General features: G+C 42.3%; 1 protein-coding gene across 2 annotated transcripts in view; it reads left to right on the forward strand.

The window, feature by feature from the left end:
- The window catches only part of ETV6 (ETS variant transcription factor 6), a 195,813-nt gene extending 182,573 nt beyond the window's left edge, over positions 1-13,240 (forward strand). For both annotated transcript variants that reach the window (XM_063134379.1, XM_063134380.1), the window contains exons 6-8: positions 4,424-4,566; positions 5,765-5,865; positions 10,888-13,240. In XM_063134379.1, coding sequence (XP_062990449.1) covers positions 4,424-4,566; positions 5,765-5,865; positions 10,888-10,993 — 350 coding nt within the window. In that variant the 3' untranslated portion in view covers positions 10,994-13,240. The remainder of the gene's footprint in view (positions 1-4,423; positions 4,567-5,764; positions 5,866-10,887) is intronic.
- Positions 13,241-20,014: the final 6,774 nt, after the last annotated feature.

Here is a 20,014-nt window from a genome sequence, read left to right on the forward strand (position 1 = left end):
CCCTGGGAAGAGAGTTCCAGAGCAGCCACCGAGAAGGCCCTCTCCCATGTCCCCACTAGGAACGGGCGCAGCTGGCGCACTAGCTTTAACTGTGCAAATGCACTCCTGGCCACTGCCGAAACCTGGGCATCATCCAGGCTCAGGGCTGAATCCAGAAGTACACCCAAGCTGCGGACCTGTGTCTTCAGGGGGAGTGTAACCCCATCCAACACAAGCTGAATCCCTATTCCTTGATCTGCCTTTCAACTGACCAGGAGCACCTCTGTCTTATCTGGATTAAGCTTCAATTTGTTCGCCCTCATCCAATCCATTACTGCCAACAAACACCAGTTTAGCACAGAAACTGCTTCTTTGGAATTGGGTGGAAAGGAGTAGTAGAGTTGGGTGTCATCAGCGTACTGGTGGCACCGCACCCCACAACTCCGGATAACCTCTCCCAATGGTTTCACGTATATGTTAAATAGCATGGGAGACCATGCAGCACAGGACAGTTAGGAGTGACCCTGCCCACCACTATCTAGGCCATTTCTTCATTCCAAAGCTTGGGAAGGACTTCTCAGATCACTAGACAGAGGAGATGCCAGAGTCAGTATGATTTTAATGATGCAGAAAAGCAGGAATTTTCAATATAGCCACAAGGTTATTTGCAATATATTCACAAGTACATATAATCTACCCTTTTATGTAACCCCACCCCACCTTATCCCTGGTCAATTAAGATAATAAATGCCCATTATCTTGGGTATCAACTCTGTCTCAAGTGAAACTCCCTGATACCAGAAATCATGCATTGACTGTAATTATGAAATCCACTCCTGCAGAACATTTACAGATTCCACTTTTTTTCACTACAAAAATAGTGAAAGATTATTTTTTTCTTCCTGACTTTTGTGAGTTGGATTTGAGAGCAAGTGTCTTATTGGATATTATGTCCCTATGGATGCTTAATCATTTTAAAGGGAAATGGATTTTAATTTTAGTGTGGGGTAGTGGCTAGAGTGTCGGACTGGGAGTCTGGAGATCCAGGTTCTAGTCCCCACTCGGTCATGGAAAACAATGGGTGACTTTGGGCCAGTCACACACTCTCAGGCCAGCCCACCTCACAGGGTTGTTGTTATGAGGATAAAGTAGAGAGGAGGAGGAGGAGGAGGATTATGTATGCCGCCTTGGGTTCCTTGGAGGGAAAAAGGCAGGATATAAATGCAATAATAAATAAATTAAAATAAATAATGTTCTAGGGCACAATTCTATGGGGATGGCCAAAACTCTGTGGGCTCAGAGGCTTACAGCCATCCAATGCAGGGTAGCAGGTGTGTTCGTCGCCTCATTGCTCCTCCTGTTCTGCATGTCAGCTAGACAAGTTTTTTCACCCATCTGAGGTGTTGGGGAGAAGGAGGGGAGGAGGCTGGGGAGGCAGAGGATTCCTCATATGGAGGCCTCCTAAGTCTTCTCCCCACTCAAGGTAACACACCCTTTACCTTCCATCTGAAGTTGCTTTTCCAACCTCAGAGAGGCAGCCAGTGTGGTTCTTGCCAGGTTGGCTGCGTCGGGGAGACGGTGGGGAGCTTGGACGGCTATATTCGGGGTCAGAGTCCTGACTCTGGCTTCAGATCCAGGAATCCAAACAATCCCATGCCCTCCCGCCGATGCTGTCCAGGGGCTATGGGATTGTTCTCTTAAATTATCTATTCTTTGTATTGTTTCATATTGACCTGGTTTACACGTAATGGCAGCAAATCATGGGTTAATTAACAATTCATTCATAGGTTAACTGTGGTGGGTTTTTTTTTAACTATGATTGCCCCATAGTGTCTGGGTTTGCACATCATGAAATAACCTCCATTCGAGTCTATCAAAGGTTTGCATATACAAAATGACAGCAGCACACAATCTGACAAATCATGGATTAACGAACCCATGATTTCCCACCATTACATGTGACGGGCATGAGACCCTTTGAGGGTCCAATGGGTAGCAAAGCATTAGATTTTAAAATAAATTCGGAGGAGCAGTCCACAATATGATGCATATGAAATTCACTCCTTCCCTTTTCAAAGGAAAAATTCAGAATTTCCATCGTAGATTCCTGCACTGTACAATCCAGTAGTGTCAAGTAGGAAGAATGAGGGAATAACTTCTTGCTTCCTTCATCTCACAACACTGGCACTAAAGTGGGAGGAAGGGGAATGTCAACAAAATCTAAGTAATCTGTTAGACCTTTAATTAGAGATCTGGAGTATTTACCAGGGGAAAATTTCAATCCAATTATCAAAATGGAAGGTATTTAACTGCTTAATAGCTCTGTAGTAATTGCAAGTGCTTTTACGGTTTTTATGCAAATGTTGAGTTGGAGCAAAGTGTCAGAGACATGCATATGGAATATTGGTAGAGCCATGAAGCTGTAGAGTGCGTGATTTAACTAATACACCTTAACTCTGAAGCCAAATCTTAAGTGGGGAAAGGGTCCATGTTCGTTGAATCCTGGAATACTTAAAGCAGGTGTGGGCAACTGCAGGATTCTGCTCCCCCATGAGCCACACTTTGAAATAATAATAATAATAATAATAATAATAATAATAATAATACTCTGATTTGCTGCAAAAATTCAGTGGCAAAATGCTCCATTGTACGCCACAGAACTTGAAAGCATTGATTTTTAGCTTGTCTGCAAGCTAAATATAACCCTTTTAAGTATTGGCTTTAGGTCCTAAAACGTCACTTCCTCTTCATCACTTTGAATACAAAGATTCTTGCCTTGTTCCAGGTGTGAGTCATCAGCCATAGCTCATAAAATACATGGATATGCATTTAATTAGACTATGGAACCTACTACCCCAGATTGCAGCTGACGGCCGAATACATGTTTCTGGTAGCCCCTTTCTAGCATGGTTCTCTGTCCTCACCGGTGACAGGCCTCCAAAGGCGACCCACCTGTGTTCTTTGCCCTTAACTGAGAACAGATGGAAGTGGATGAGTATGGAGAGACAATGGAAGGTCAAAGATACAGCATAAGTTACATTAAAAAAAATACAGAGACAGCAATATATAGGTATGTTGGTGCTTATGCCAAATGTCTCAAAGTCAAGATGATCAGGTTTTATTTATTTATTTAATAAATTCCTCATAAAATATATTTCTCAATAATAATAATAATAATAATAATAATAATACAGATAAAATCACAATAAAATCAACAAAATCAAATTAATAAATGTGGTGGCGCAAATTAAAATGCAATATCAGGTACAGGATGTAAAACCACCTTGCAGGTACTAAAATAATAAAAACCAACAATATTTTAAAATTTTTTGAAAGCCTGGGGAACAAGAAGATCTTAACCTGGCACTGAAAAAGTAGGAGCGTGGTCACCAGGTGAGCTTTCCTTCAGAGAGTATTCCCGAGCTGGGGTGGGGTGGGGGGCACTACTGAAAAAGACTAGTATTAGAAAAGAACAAAAATATAGTGGGCATACAAGAAGTCTTTACAAATATAATAAACCTTTAGACAAATATGAAATCAACAGGAAGACTGGAGTAGGTGGTGTTGGTCTTACATGTCTAAGAACAAGAATTAGTGTGATCAGTAAGAAACTTTAGGAAGAACAAATTTCTTCACAAACCATTGTATAGAATTATGAGACTGAAAAAGTAATATAGTACACACACCGCAATCGAAGTTCTGATGGTGATGTTGTCCTGGAGAGAGAAATCAGAGAGGCAGCCCAAAGAGAAAACACTGTGATAATGTGTGACTTCTATGATTGCTACATTGTGGTACACTCAGATCATGACAAAATTTCTAGGATCAATCAGTATCATCATACCTTCTACTACAGATTCAAATTTCCCCATGCTTGTGTAAATGTAGACAAAATTACATCATGCATGCACATGCAGACTCTGGCTAATCCTGAGGCTTGAAGGGGAAAGGCATGAGTGTTCAACACAGCCTACGTAAAAGGCGTGGGAGGAAGGACTGAGTGTGCTCAGGGTTGCATCCAATGTTAATTTAACTTCATTTCAATGGGTCTTCTGTAAGTAGGATTAACATTGGATACAACCGTCGGTCAGCATAGAATGCTGAATGGCAGAACAAGGTGACTGGAATCCTGAACAGAAGCTCTCCACAATGCAACATTTTGTTGTACGGCCCCACTTTTAATCCTGCATAAGAAATGCTGGAGGTAAGTAGCAGGCGAAGACCGTCACCTTCATACCCTGCTCATTTCCAAGAGGTGCCTGGCTGGCTCGTGTTGGAAATGAAACGTTGGACTAGCTGAACCTTGGTCTGATCCCCCAAGGCAATTCTTCAACTGAAATCTGAATTGTTCACCTCATTCTTTTTGGTGACCTCATCATGGCAAACTGCCCAATTCATTCAAGGCAAGAGTCATTTGAAAACCTTTGTGTCCTTCTCTTCACAGACTGCAGGCTCCTTTGGGATTATGTCTATCAACTGCTGTCAGACAGCCGGTACGAAAACTTCATCCGATGGGAGGACAGGGAATCCAAAATATTTCGGATAGTGGATCCTAATGGGTTGGCTCGGCTGTGGGGAAACCATAAGGTAAAGAGCAGCCAAGCTTTGGTACATCAAGTGTTGCTGACCTACAGCATTTGTAACTAACCCAGCAATGTTGAATGGGAGGACTGGGGGACAGGGGGGAGAAAAAGAGGGGGGGGAATGGTTTTGCTAAAACAAATTTTTTTAAAAAGTGCTTATATACACAAAGCACACAGAGAAATGTTGCGCCCACAAGAGTCCTTTCAATCGTCAACTCTCCTTGCACACTTAAGGGTCATGATGATGGCGTTTTGATAGTGTAAAATAATTGGCTTGTCTGCGCCTTAGAGATTAGTGGTCTGCTGAAGGTTGCTTTCACCTTCCCTACCGAATGAGAGGCAATCATCCTTGCTATCTCCAGTATTCGAGGCAGTAAGCCTGTGTGCGCCAGTTGCTGGGGAACATGGGTGGGAGGGTGCTGTTGCACCATGTCCTCCTTGTTCATCCCTGGCTGATGGCTGGTTGGCCACTGTGTGAGCAGAGTGCTGGACTAGATGGACCCTGGTCTGATCCAGCATCAGGGCGCTTCTGATGTCCTTCATATGGGGTAGACAGTAAAGGAGTGCACATGGGGGTAACCTTGCTGATCAGTATCATAAGCAAAGGATATGTGGAGAGCTTGTATATTGCATACATCTTGGCTGGTGGAGCGAGTAGAGTCCATCTCCTGCTCCAGAAGGTCTGCTGCTGGTGGGGGCGTGCCATTCACTTTCAACGGTAGCAGGCAGACCTTTCCCTCACAGCGACAGTGTCCTCAGGTCTAGCACTGTGGGCTTGCCACAGGCAGCTGGTTGTCCATGGTGGGAACAGAATGCTGGACTAGATCAACCTTTACTCAGATCCATCAAAGCACTTCTTAAAGTTTCATTTTTCTACAAGGGCTTCAGTCGCCTTTACTTATTTAGGAAAAAAATAAGTGATGAGAGCTTCTAAGAATCAATATAGCACAAATTCTATGTATACAGTCTGGTTCTATTTAGCCCCATCCAGACATCTATTTCTTGGCCTATGCTAGAGTGTGACGGAATGACTTTTATTATATAGATTGATACATTTCCCCCCACCCCCAAAAAATGTTTAACAAGTCATTAGGGGAAGAAAATAAATGGAAACATGGGCCCTAACCCCTTCCATCTCTTTATTGTTTAAATATAATCCTTGCTTAATGCTTTCTTACTTTTTTTTACTTTGAAATGAACAGAACAGAACAAATATGACATATGAGAAAATGTCTAGAGCATTGCGCCACTACTATAAACTAAATATTATCAGAAAGGAACCAGGACAAAGGCTTTTGTTCAGGTAATACTTCCTCATTCTTCTTGTTCTTTGGGGGAATTTCTTTTTTAAAAATACTTTCTGGATAAGCTTGGAGGAAGTTATGAAATAGAATGGTTGTTTCCCTACTGATATTCCTTCATAGTATGAGAACAACCATATGTGCGGTTGACCATTACCCATCCTGGCTGATTAAAGCAGCCAGAGGAGCCTTACTTGAGTGGGTAAGGTGAGTGGTGAACACCTCCTTAGAGGAAAGCATTGTTCCAACCAGCTTTAAGGTAGCTGTTGTAAGACCTCTCTTGGAAAAGCCATCTCTGGACACCACCGCCTTGGATAAATACTGACCAGTCTCAAATTTGCCATTCTTGGGTTTTCAAACATGTAGTAACACCTCAATTCCAGGGGTTCTTGGATGAACTGGATGATCATTTTAGTGTAGTTAGCATTTTAGGATAGTTACAGTCCTTCCTCCAGGGTCAGTTCCAGGAAGTGATGTTGGGAAACTCCTGTTTGTTGTCTTGGCTTTTGGTTTATGATGCCTTGCATCGATTGATATTGTCCCTTGAGTTATACATGGACATGGAGCTGCTGGAAGACATCACCTGAGGATTTGGAGTGTGTAGTCACCCATATGTGAATGACTTGTAACTCTGTTCTGAATTGGTGTCTATAGGTGGTAAAAGGCTGGAATATACCTAGAAAATTGAAGCTTAATTCAGACAAGAAAGGGATTTCCTGGCCCAGAAAGAGACTTCCGAATAGGGATTCAACCAGTTTTCGATGGGGTAGTACTCGCACTGAAGAAGCTATTCGCAGTCCGGGGTGCTCCTGAACTCAGGTTTACATTTGAATGATCAGGAGTGCCTTTGGCCAGTCAAGACTGGTCCATCAATTATACCAATTCATGAGGTCACACCTGGCCATGGTAACCTTCGTTTATTGGAAGATGTTACACATGAAACCACCTTTGAAGGGTCTTCAGAAGCTTCAGTTGGTCCAGAATGCAGGTGCAAAGATGTTCGGATCATATTATATGAATCTTTCACAACTGCACTGCTTATCAATCTGCTTCTGGACACAATTCAAATTGTTGGCAATGTATCCTGGGTATTCAGACCCAGGGTCCATTATGGACTGCCTCCTCCCATATCATCCTGCCTGCTCCTTAAGGTCAGGAGATGCCCTCCTCCATGTCCCATCTAGGATCTTAGCACAAATGAGTGAGGGCCTTCTCAGTGGCTGCTGCCAGATCATGGAATGCCGTGCCCTGTGATGTGCTCTTGGCCCCCTTTCTCTCGGTTTTTTGCTTATCATTGAAGACCATTTCATTCTGCCAGACTCCTGCTGGATGTAGCAGATAATTGTTTTAGAATTAGGTTTTAACCGTTGACCCTGTCTCTTTGGTTGATTGTTTTATATTGTTGCTTTTATGAAATGTAAATGTTTAAATGTTGTAAGCTGCCCTGAGTTATGCTTTTGCACCAGAACCATGAGATATCACTGTTTTAATAAAAATAAATAGCACTATGACAGCACTCTCCAAATGATAGCACTCTTCAAATACTTGAGAGGTTGTCACACAGAGGAGGGCCAGGATCTCTTCTCGATCCTCCCAGAGTGCAGGACACAGAATAACGGGCTCAAGTTAAAGGAAGCCAGATTCCAGCTGGACATCAGGAAAAACTTCCTGACTGTTAGAGCAGTACGACAATGGAACCAGTTACCTAAGGAGGTTGTGGGCCACACTAGAGGCATTCAAGAGGCAGCTGGAGTGGACAGCCATCTGTCAGGGATGCTTTAAGGTGGAGACAACCTGAAAAATTGTTTTACTGGAATTAAAAATCCCTGATTAATTCTGGAAGCACATGAGGTAATACAGGAAAATATAACATATTAGAAGGTAACAGTTTACTATGTTAATTATTATAGCTCATTTTATGCTACATGCTTTTTTTTCCTGTTTGGATCTCAAAGTAGCAAGATTGTGGTCAAGTTTGTGGTCAAGTTTCAAGCCTACACAGTCTGCATTTCCATCCATAGATATTTACTCAAAAGTAAGACCCATTGAATTTCCTTGGTTCTTGAAAAGTAGCATACTTGCTTTTAGATTTGCCAGTCTCAGCACTCTATGGCCTTAGCTAGACCTAAGGTTTATCCAGGAATTGTCCCAGGGTCGTCCCTCCTGCTCCTGGGATCCCCTGTGTGTCATTTACATGAACAGGGATGATCCCGGGATAAACCTTAGGTCTAGCTAAGGCCTATGTGTGGTACGTATGCCAGCTCTGTCTGTCCCTATAGTTCCCTGCAAAGCCCAGCCAGGGGAGGTCAGTTGTGGTTGTGGTGGACAGCTCGATGAAATGTCCGCCCACTGTGTGACCACTGTAAATAAGGCAAACTCCATGATAGGCGTTATTAGAAAAGGAATTGAGAATAGAACTGCCAGTATCCTACTGCCCTTATACAAATCTATGGTGCGACCACACTTAGAATACTGGGTACAGTTCTGGTCACTACACCTAAAAAGGATATTATAGCGCTGGAAAAAGTGCAGAAAGGGGCAACTAAAATGATCAAGGGACTGAAGCATCTCCCCTATGATGGAAGATTACAACAGTTGGGATTGTTTAGCCTGGAAAAAAGGAGGCTAAGGGGAGACATGATAGAGGTGTACAAAATTATGGATAGAGAATGTGGATAGAGAGACCTGTTTCTCCCTCTCTCAAAATACTAGAACCCAGGGTCATCTCATGAAGCTGATTGTGGGAGATCCAGGACAAATAAAAGGAAGTACTTCTTCACACAGCGCATAGTTAAATTATGGAATTCACTACCACAAGATGTGGTGATGATGGCCACCAATTTGAATGGCTTTTAAAGGGGGTTGGAAAAATTCCTGGAACAGTAGGCTATCAATGGCTAATTGTCCTGATGGCTGTTTGCTACCCCCAGTATCAGAGGTAGTAAGCCTGTATATGCCAGTTCCTGGGGATCATGGATAGGAGGGTGCGGGATACGTCCATGAAACACACCGTTGATTAATAGTCAACTCAACGCTGGCTTAATCCACATCACGGTTGATTCTAATCAAGTCATATGGGAAGTACCCTCTAGATAATCAACCGTGGTGTTGACTATTAACTCACCATTGACTGCTGTGTTGTCCGAACGCAGCCAAAGAGGAGCCAGCCAGCTCAGTTGGACCAGCGACACCAGAGTCAGAGGTATTGGATACCAACCCAACCTCAACATCATTTTGAGCTTTAGTATGACAGCCAGGGACCCTTGAGCAAGAGACTCCTGAATTGGAATGTCCAGAGGCAGTCTCCGCACACCCCAATGAACCAGCTGTCTCCATACTAGGTACCCCACCAGCCCCAGATGTTCTTGGAGAAAGTTGCTCACTTGGAGTTCTGTGTGATTTTGCTCCACGGACAGAGCATCTTGTAGTTACAAGATTTAAGATTTGTTGGAAGAGCTCTTTTAAAATAATTAGGGTGACCCTATGGGCTCCTGTATCTTTAACAGTTGCATAGAAAAGGGAATTTCAGCAGGTGTCATTTGTATATATGGAGAACCTGGTCAAATTCCCTCTTCATCACAACAATTAAAGGTGCAGGAGCTATACTAGAGTGACTGGATTTAAAAGAGGGCAGGGCACCTGCAACTTTAACTGTTGTGATGAAGAGGAAATTTCACCAGGTTCCCCTTATATACAAATGACACCTGCTGAAATTTCCTTTTCAATACAACTGTTAAAGATACAGGAGCCCTGTCCTCCTTTTCATATCGTCACACTAGTTTAACTGTTCAACCTATTAGAAAAACACTGTGACTAGGCCAAAAACAATGTTGTAGGCCAAGAAGCACTTTGAAAGGTTTCAAAGTTGTACTTAAAATTTACACGAGCCCAGACTTGTTAAATGAAGTGTTTGAAGCTTTCAACTTCATAGCAGTGTGGTCCAAACTCTTAGAAAAAAGGAAGGAAACAGTGTGCGTGTGTAGGGAGGAGATTAAAAGGAATGTATAGCTACCTCTTCCAAGGAGAGATCTGAAGACCAGGTTATCATGGATCCAGAGGAAGGTTGAAATAGATCTCTCCTAGAATCCACTTTACTGTAGAACTCAGTAAAGTCCAAGTGGGAAAAATTAAGTCAGGTAGAAAGTGTAGAAAATATTTCAAAATGAAAAGTACTGTGAAGCCCAACCTTCATCAGTGAGCAAAATCAAATAGGGTGTGAAAACTGCACTGAGGAACTCAGCTTGGGAAAAGATAGCCCAAAATAGTTTTCTTGAAATTTATGTAATACCAACATTTCTTTCTGGCACATGTAAATTTCAGGAAGATTGGTGGGGGAAAAAATCAATTTTATGAATGTTAGAATGACCAACCCCCGATTACCCCCTTTTTAATAGTAGAATGCTTTCCCCCCCTGTCGAACCTTAACTAAGGACGCATGGCTGTGTGTCCTTAAATATATTTATATGGAATAGCAGCTACTTACGTATTATCTATATACTAATTCAAAAAATTTTGGGGGGTTCTTACTTCACTCACAAGAGGTTGTTTTCTGGAAATAGACAGGTTTGCTTCAGAAGTTGCATTTTAGGCATCAAATACCTTAGCTGCACACCTAACATACATGAAGTCTGACTGCAACAAATACATGTTTGGAAATACATGCATCATAGGCTAAAACTAGATATTACAGAGCAGAGCTAGGGAACCAGTGGGTCTCTAAATGTCATTGTACTCCTGACACCCAACATCCCTGACCATTGGCCTTGTGAAGCTAACAATATCTGAATGGTCAGAATAGCTCTAGTGTAGAGTAAAATGCAGCTGCTGACAGTGCACATTGCTGACCTGTAGCTCCCTGGTTACTCGATTTTCTGGTCCCTAGTTTATTTCATTGGGTGGAGCCTGGGAAAAGGCAGGGGAATTGCAAGCACAAAAACAGCTCTAAAACATAGCCTAAAAGATCCCAATGCACACAAAGAACAAAACCCAGTCCCATTACATTTGTATCTTGCTTGCTTTTACAGGTTCATGAAGACCCCAGATGAGATTATGAGTGGCCGCACTGACCGCCTGGAGCATCTTGAATCTCAGGAACTGGATGAGCAAATATACCAGGAAGACGAGTGCTGAAGGAACCAGTTCCCTTGCGTCACTTTGGTCTGCGGAAGAGTAGTCTGTATGGAGGCACATTCATGTGTGAAACGAAACCCCAGGACTTAGCATTTACCTTGGAGACCAAGCAGGACCCCAGAGCACCTTAGCAAAACAAATCCATTGGCAAGGGTGATGTTGGCAGCAGGATTTGGGAGAGAAAGAGAGAGAGAATCATAGCACTACTATGGCGTTGGTTTTTAAGGTTTCCCTTGCCCTGGGGTGTTTTTTGTTCTTGTTTGGTTGGCTTGGGATTTTTTTTTATTTCTAACTAACACGCCATTTGGCCTTTTTTAATGACTTTTGTACAGCAAAACATCATGTGTTTGCTTATTCTGAAGGCTTTCCTATGGAAATGTAGCACAACTGTTTTCTGTGCAGAGTATCACAATATGATATATGATCACAGCATAGGAACAAAGAGCGACAAATGTCACAAGAGGGGTCTGAAAATGTCTCCAGTTGCCTAAATTCCTTTATTCACTCTTGTCACAAAGGTAAAAGATTTTGGATTGCAGTCTATGATTAAGGGTTTAAGAAATGGGGAGAAGGGCTGTTGGAAGGTCTGGGAGATCTGACTGGCATATGTTGAGCTGGGGTTAGATCTGGAAAGTGTTGGACATCTCCCAGAGCGCATGGACTTCATCCAAGCACTCAGCAGCATGGGAATGAGAAATAAATAGGACAAACTCTAAGAAAATACAGTAGACCTCTTCATGCTTTTCCAGCTCAAGGAAGATTTAAATAAAAACCACACTGACAAGATAAAATTTTTGCTTGATATGATTTGTTGAGCATCACTAGGGTATTTTTCATTTGCACAACACAGGTTGGGATTTTGTGCTAGCCAATTCACTTAGAAAAGGAAGAAATGGTCGATCATAAAAAGAGAAGGAAAAGTTTAGGACCTTCAAAATGGCAGTTTGGCCTTTCTGGAAGCTTCCTCAGGAGTGGCTTACACCTTTCTGAGGGGATGTCAACCTTACTATATGTGCTAAAACCAGAGATTGGATTTCTGAGCTGATCTCTGCATTGTTTTTGTTTTACTCTGCTCTGTCCAAGTGCAACATTGCCATTTTATGGCCATCTTAACCCATTTCCTATGTGGTTTTTAATGAAAAGGTCTAGCATTCTTGGCCTGTTAATTTTAAATGATTTAGATTCTTGCAGTTCCAGGTTAGTGTTGTAGCCTTTAGAGTGAAAGGAGTTTTGTATGCGCCTTTTGTTGGTAGGAAGTCTTAGTTCTTTAAACTTCAATAAGCCCCTTACCTCTGGAGGTTGTTCAATTATGCTGAAAGCAGTATGTTATCCTATGGTTCTATACTGCAAAATATCTTGTAGAGTTCATATGTACACATCATGACAGAATGCTCTCTGTGTGACAGCATCTACACTTTCTAAAAGCCATTGACGGGGTTGTGTATATGTTATGTTGAAGAAATCAAAATTATGTGCCACAATAACTTAAACTGTATCAGGAAATATGAAATGTTATCACTTCAATCTGATATGCAAATTAAGTATACTCGCATCTGTTTTCTCAATTTGCATAATGTGTTCTGCTTCTAAAAGTGGGGGGTGGGAGGGAACATAAAGCGTTATATTGAATAATGAAGCCCTACTTCTCACCCTCCTCTATCACTACAAATCCTGCTCTTCCACTCTTCTAATTTCTGGCATTTCACCGCACTCTTTCAAGTATGCTGTGGATTCCTGGGTGGATTCCTGCATTGAGCAGGGGGTTGGACTCGATGGCCTTTTAGGCCCTTTCCAACTCTACTATTCTATGATTCTAAGCCTTCCTTTTGAATCTTGATGGCTAGAAATTTGTTCCTTTTCCCAGGGGATAGAGAATTAAGCTTGAGATTCTCAAGATGTGGAACCTTATACCTGTTTCTGAATTTACATGGTAAGGTCAAATAATGCACACAGCCCAAGCCATTAGTTAGGGGTTTTTTGGTATTTTTTTCCCAATGTCAGTAATAGGTTTTCACACCAGTATTCACTAGAAAATTGGCAAAGTCCTACATCTTGGATTTTTTTGTTCTAGAAAATGTTTAATAGTGAAATGAAATGTACTACTGATAGAGATAAACATTTTATATTTAAGATACAGCTTATGGAAAGAAACTAATTTTGCACACATGTAAAACATTCATTCTCTCACATATATAAAAGACCACTTCTCCCATTCTTTGCTCAACACTCCTCTCCAGAGGTAGCTCACCCCACTACAGTCCCCACAGCTACTGATCGTTGCTTAACTTGGCTATAACTTATACATTGGCCAGTTAAATAGCCAGGACTCATTAGCCAGGAGACGCTCAGCACTTAGAATCAATTTAAATCAGTCCCAGCAGAGCTGTTGCTTCCCAAATAGCTACTGATAAAGCAACAGTACCAACTTGTTTTATGGAATCATTTCTAATAAGGTTGAAGTCTTACTCGTTATTAACTTCACAAGTTTCAAATTAACTGCTTTATATATTTGCAAAGGGCAAATTTATTGTTTTTGAATTTGCAGTTCATCTTTTGCAAATTCTTACATTGTTTGTAGTTGCCTGATTCTTCCAGAAAAAAAAGCCTATGCTCCATTCAGTCGCAACAAATGTAAACTATTCCTAAAAAATTAAAGGAGACTTCAATTCTAAAAGGACAGGCCTCTAAGAGCAGTATCTCAAAATAGGTTTTATTATTATTATTAATGCAAACAGCCCAGACTGTGTTAGGCAAATTTAATCTATGAACCATAAGAACATCAGAAGTGCCCTGATGCTGGATCAGACCAAGGGTCCATCTAGTCCAGCACTCTGCTCACACAGTGGCCAACCAGCCATCGGCCAGGGATGAACAAGCAGGACATGGTGCAACAGCACCCTCCCACCCATGTTCCCCAGCAACTGGTGCACACAGGCTTACTGCCTCGAATACTGGAGATAGCACAGATCATAGATCTGTCCAGAAGGAATTTCTGTGATTGTGATAGCTGGAAAAAGAACATTTCATTCAATGGCTGTTGAAGAGCGAGATAAAATTACAACAGGAACAGTGTGTTTTTCAGATTCCCGAATCTAATTCGAGTTCTTGTTTCCTTTGGGCCAAACTAGATATTACGATTAATGGATGGCTGCCAGTGAAAATGGCAACAGGGGGTCTAATTTGTAACTATTTCCTCCTGTTGTGACCCCACCAGCCGCCGCCTATGACAGCCGATGTTAGAACTAATAGGAAATCTGCACTTAAAAATTAAGGGGAAGCGCCCGACAACAAGAACTCATTTTGAGGTTCCCCATACACACTGAACATTGCAAGCAAGTTCACACAAGGGCTGAGAATACAATTCTTTACCATTTTTGTCTAAACGGCTGCAGCCATATGCAAATTAAGAATGAAATGGTTGTACTGTGTGTGCTTTTTAAAAAAGAAAAAAATATTTTTTATTTTCTTAAGTAAATTATAATCTGTTGATGTTGGCTCTTACTTTTTTCTTCAAGGTGTGGGTTTGAGGGATTGAACTGAATGAATGTAACAAAGCAAACAAGAATGCCTCTTCTCAGGGCCAGTGAGTTGCAAATAATTTTTAAATGCTTGTAATTACATCATCTCAATAAATTTTTTAATATAAAAAGGTTGCGTATGTGATGTCTTGCCTTCACCTGTGCCACTCTCAGGCTACCTGACAGGACTATCCATGCCACTAGCACCCAGGACCACTTCAATCCCACCCACCCCGTGCTGATGACAGGTGTGAGGGTTTAGGCCTCTTGCTGCTGCTCCTGTCTCGCCTTTATTCTTTTAGGCCCCACAGCGCCACAGTCCAGCAACCCGGCCCTCAGTTTCCCATTCCGCTGCCACCATTAACTAGGGTGACCATATGAAAAGGAGGACAGGGCTCCTGTATCTTTAACAGTTGCATAGAAAAGGGAATTTCAGCAGGTGTCATTTGTGTCATCGCAACAGTTAAAGGTGCAGGAGCTATACCAGAGTGACCAGATTTAAAAGAGGAAGGGCACCAAACGACACCTGCTGAAATTTCCTTTTCAATACAACTGTTAAAGATACAGGAGCCCTGTCCTCCTTTTCATATGGTTACCCTACCATTAACACCAGTTGTTCGAATTAACTGGAATTTATTAACATAAGTACGTGCTTGTACATAAGCTTAATGGTTTCCTCAGTTGCAATGCGTATGGGTACAAGGCTTCTAAGCATATTGATTTCTGTCGTTTTTTTCTTAAAAGGTTCCACTATAGAATACTGCTGTCTATATTCTCAAACACAATAACCCACGCCAATCCTTCCTATCCAGTAGCTTAGGGTGACCATATGAAAAAGAGGACAGGGCTTCTGTATCTTTAACAGTTGCATAGAAAAGCAGGTGTCATTTGTATATGTGGAGAACCTGGTGAAATGCCCTCTTCATCACAACAATTAAAGGTGCAGAAGCTATACCAGAGTGACCAGATTTAAAAGCGGGCAGGGCACCTGCACCTTTAACTGTTGTGATGAAGAGGGAATTTCCCCAGGTTCTCCATATATACAAATGACACCTGCTGAAATTCCCTTTTCAATACAACTGTTAAAGATACAGGAGCCCAGTCCTCCTTTTCATAGGGTCACCTTACAGTAGCTGCCTCTCACTCTCTTCACCAAATCATCCACACACTACTGTCATATCTCTTTTCTCGTCACAAAATCATCCACTTTCCTCACAGAATCATACACTTCTCATAGAAGCATACACTTCTCCCACAGAAGCATCCACTTCTGACTTAAATCATACACCTTAATGTCTTCCTCTCAGCTCAGACTATCTATATAGGAGCTTCAGCTACTGGGCAGTATAAAAATGCAAATAATAATAATAATAATAATAATAATAATAATAATATAGAGAGAGCTATATTTCTCCAGCTCCTCCCACTCTCACACAGACAGCCAATCTCAGCACTCCCACCATCCAATCAGCACTCACCCCCCCCTTTTTCTATTTCATACTTGCCCAACCTGTGAATACGAATTGTAGGTACATTGAGGCCTACTTTCTTCTTGGAACTTTATGCCTAATATAAACAATAACTTTGCAAATATTTACATGTATGGCATATAAGACAGCTGAACATCACACTGTCTTTCCCTAAGCAAGCATATGCAATATGTCAAACTCATGGTCATCTTCATTCTAGTGTCTCAAGCCCCTTTACCCAGAATTAGCAGACATTTAAGATTTCATGCAGAGTGGGAGAAAGTGAGTGAGCCCAAAGCTCTATTCTGTGCAGTTCTTCATATCTGTAGATTAATCATGTATGGGCACACAGACAGAAGCCCTTTAGACGCTGCTCCCTGCCCCTGGGATCTAGTGTCAGTTCCTCCATATCTGGGGGTGGGATGGGGATTTGTGGCTCCTTAGACGCTTTGGGCTATGATTGCCATCAGCCCTAAGTCATCATAGCTAATGACAAAGGAGTTGTAGGCCAAAACATCTGGCAGGCCACAAGTTGCCTGTGTGTAGAACAAGGGTAGGCTGTAACTCATTTAGGCTGTAATCCTATACCCAATTACCTGGGAGTAAGTTCCATTGAACTCAATGGGACTTATTTCTGAGTAGATATGTCTAGGATTGTACTTACTCTAAAGCAAATGCACGAGACATGATCCAAATTGTGAATCTAGTTAGGGGGTGTTAGGGGGGCTTTAACCCCCCCTCCATGGTACAGATCAGGGTCCCTGCATTTGCGTTGTCAAATGTGATCCATTCATCTTTAAATGGATTATTATTTGGCAATATAAATTGCAGGCGCAAGGACCCCAATTTGATTAGGCCCACAGGGGAGGGCAAAGGGTTAAAGCCCCCCCCAAACCCAAACCCATGCTCGGGTCCCAATCTGAATGGTGACCCTGTGCTTACTTTAAAGTCAGATGTAGTTTCAGCCTCTCTCTGTTCTAGAACACTTGGGCTGGTAGCTCTGAACGCAGTTCAGAATGTTGTTCATTGTGTTCCCACACAGCTGCTTAGCTCCAGCACATCTCACAAGATCTGGACACCTGATGAAGATACAGAGGAATGTTTACATAAGCATCCTAGGAGCCAAGCATAATTTTGGGGCCCATGTACAAACTTGAAACATGCCCCTCCTCCCACACATATATAGGGTTCCCATCCCGTGCATACATTCTCATGAGTCATGAAAGAAAAGTTTATATTTTAATTCTGAAATAACATTTTCTACATTTCTGACAACACACCCCAGCGTGCCCATAACCAGGCCTGCTTGCCCCTGTCTTCATCCCTGGGGTCGGGGCTGAATTGAGAGGCTTCAGCCCCAAGGTCCGGTCCTAGCTGCACCACTCTGTTTGTGTGTAAAATAGAGGCTTATTCACACGTATTGGTTCTATAAATCCGACCAGCAGCACTGCATTTCACTGTCACTGAGTATTTTGGCGGTTTGATCCTCTCACCAGTTATCCTTCCATCTTGCCTGTGCATACAGAGCACTGTAACTTGTAGTTCCTGAGAGGGCAGATCACACGGGGAAGTACAAAACACTCTGATCTCCCAAAGCGTATCTCCAGGTTTCGCTGCGTAAGCACACACGCGCTCTGTGTTCTAGAGAAGGGCCTAATGAGCCGGCAACACACTGTTCAGAATGTTGTTTGTTCCAACACGGCTTCAGATGGAATCCAGCAAATCTCAAGATCTGGGCAATAGGTAGATACAAAGGTACAGGGTAATCCAGAAGCAGTCTCATTTTCCCCTCGTGTTAATGTGGTTGTAGCCTGTGGTGGTGGTCCTGGATCTCGGGCCCTGGTAAAGTGTATCCTCCCTCCACTCATAAGATCCCCAAGCATGACCTATAAATTAGCCTACATTTTTCTGGACTTGTAGCCCAGAACAAACACCACCACCTTCAGCTGGATTGCCATGTCTGATTAAAGTGTTTTCTTAACCCACCTCACCCCTCCTTGGGTTTTGTGTGTGCTCTATATACTGGGATCATGTCTCACATAATATCATTTTGCCCTGAACTAAACCAGACTACATCAGGGCTCTTACCATCTTAAAGCTGAATAAACATTTTGCCATTTTTGCATTTGTTGTGCACTAGGTCACACCTAATATTGCAAGTTTAGCTAGAATTAAGGGACAGTTTGACACGTAAGATTTAAAACAGCACAAGCATGAAAACATTGCAGAAGACAATGCATGCTGATGTAAGCATGAACATAAGAGCCATGCTGGATCTTCTACTCCAGCACTCTGTTCACACAGTGGCCAACCAGCTGTTGACCAGGGACCTACAAGCAGGACACTGCAACAGCACCCTCCCACCCATGTTCCTCAGCAACTAGGAACATATATATGTATATATGGTTACTGCCTCTGATACTGGAGGTTGCACTTAGCCATCAGGACTAGACGCCATTGATAGCCTTCTCTAGGAATTTATCCAACCCCTTTCAAAGCCATCCAAATTGGTGGCCATCACCACATCTTGTGGTAGTGAATTCCAGAGTTTAACTATGCGCTGTGTGAAAAAGTACTTGCTTTTATCTGTCCTGAATCTCCTACCAACCAGCTTCATGGGATGACCCCAAGTTCTACTATTATGGGAGAGGGAGTAAAATGTCTCCCTATCCACATTCTCCACACCAGGCATAATTCTGCATATCTCTATCATGTTTCCCTTAGCTTCCTTTTTTCCAAGCTGAACAATCCCAACTGTTGTAACCTTCCCTCATAGAGGAGATGCTCCAGTCCCTTGATCATTTTAGTTGTTTTTTTCTGCACCTTTTCCAGCAAAGGGAATCAAAAACATCCTGGTCCAGGATGTATGTGTGGTAGATGCATCGAAAGCACAACAGACCAACATTTTTTGAGCAGCATTCAGAAATTCTGGAACCACAATATTTTATCACATGTTCCAATTTGTTTTATTTTTGCAACTTTCACCAGAGAGTCTTGGTGTGTGTTTTTGGTTGTTTTTTTAAAAAGCCCTCTTTCAATGTGAGCCTATTAGTGGTGTGGGAATTCCAATTAGCATCGATGTGATTGGAAGATGAACAAGCAGCACCATCACTTAGGGCATACTAGGAGCTAGCTTACGTCATACATTGGAATCAGGGGTAGGGTTGCAGACCTCCAGACATTTGGGGCCACACCTTCCATCAGCCCTATCCAGCAGAGCCAATGGCGAGGAATGATGGGAGTTGTAGACCAAAATATCTGGGACACAGGTGGCCCCCCTCCGCCCCGGTTACGTTATGTCCTTCTATGATAATGAAGGCAAGAAACCTCCCAAGCAATTTGGTAGGAAGCTTATATTCCAGCTTAGATAATAAGTAGATCAGGCTGCAATGATAACTGCTATAAATTATTTTTGTGTACGGCGTGACTTCAATCTCTTGCAATCTCAGTGGTTTTAATATCTGATTTATCCTGTGAAAAAAAAATCTTGGCATCAGAAGAAACACAAATACACATGACAGAATCTAGGATCCTTGCAGGGGAGAAATTCTCTATTTTTGATGTTTTTTTCGATGCCTTCAAAAACATTAAATAAATACTGATGTTTATGTTGTAAATATTTAATCAGTGGCAAAACCCATGGTGGCATGTGAGTTATTGTTGAACTGAACACACAAAACCTGAGAAATCATGTTTTAAACCACAACACCTGCTCTCTTTCAAACTACAATGTGCCTTGGGCAGGGGACGAAGGGCAGGAGCCCATTGAGCTGCACTGGTTTGGGGACTTGCTCAGGCCTGGGTCTGGGGGGGGGGTTGTACTAGGGTAGGGTGACCCTATGAAAAGGAGGACAGGGCTCCTGTAACAGTTGTATTGAAAAGGAAATTTCATCAGGTGTCATTTGTATATATGGGGAACCTGGGGAAATTTCCTCTTTATCGCAACAGTTAAAGGTGCAGGTGCCCTGCCCTCTTTTAAATCTAGTCACTCTAGTATAGCTCCTGCAGCTTTTAACTGCTGTGATGAAGAGGGA

This window comes from Elgaria multicarinata, chromosome 9, assembly GCF_023053635.1.
Source record: "Elgaria multicarinata webbii isolate HBS135686 ecotype San Diego chromosome 9, rElgMul1.1.pri, whole genome shotgun sequence".
Classification (NCBI taxonomy): Eukaryota; Metazoa; Chordata; class Lepidosauria; order Squamata; family Anguidae; genus Elgaria; species Elgaria multicarinata.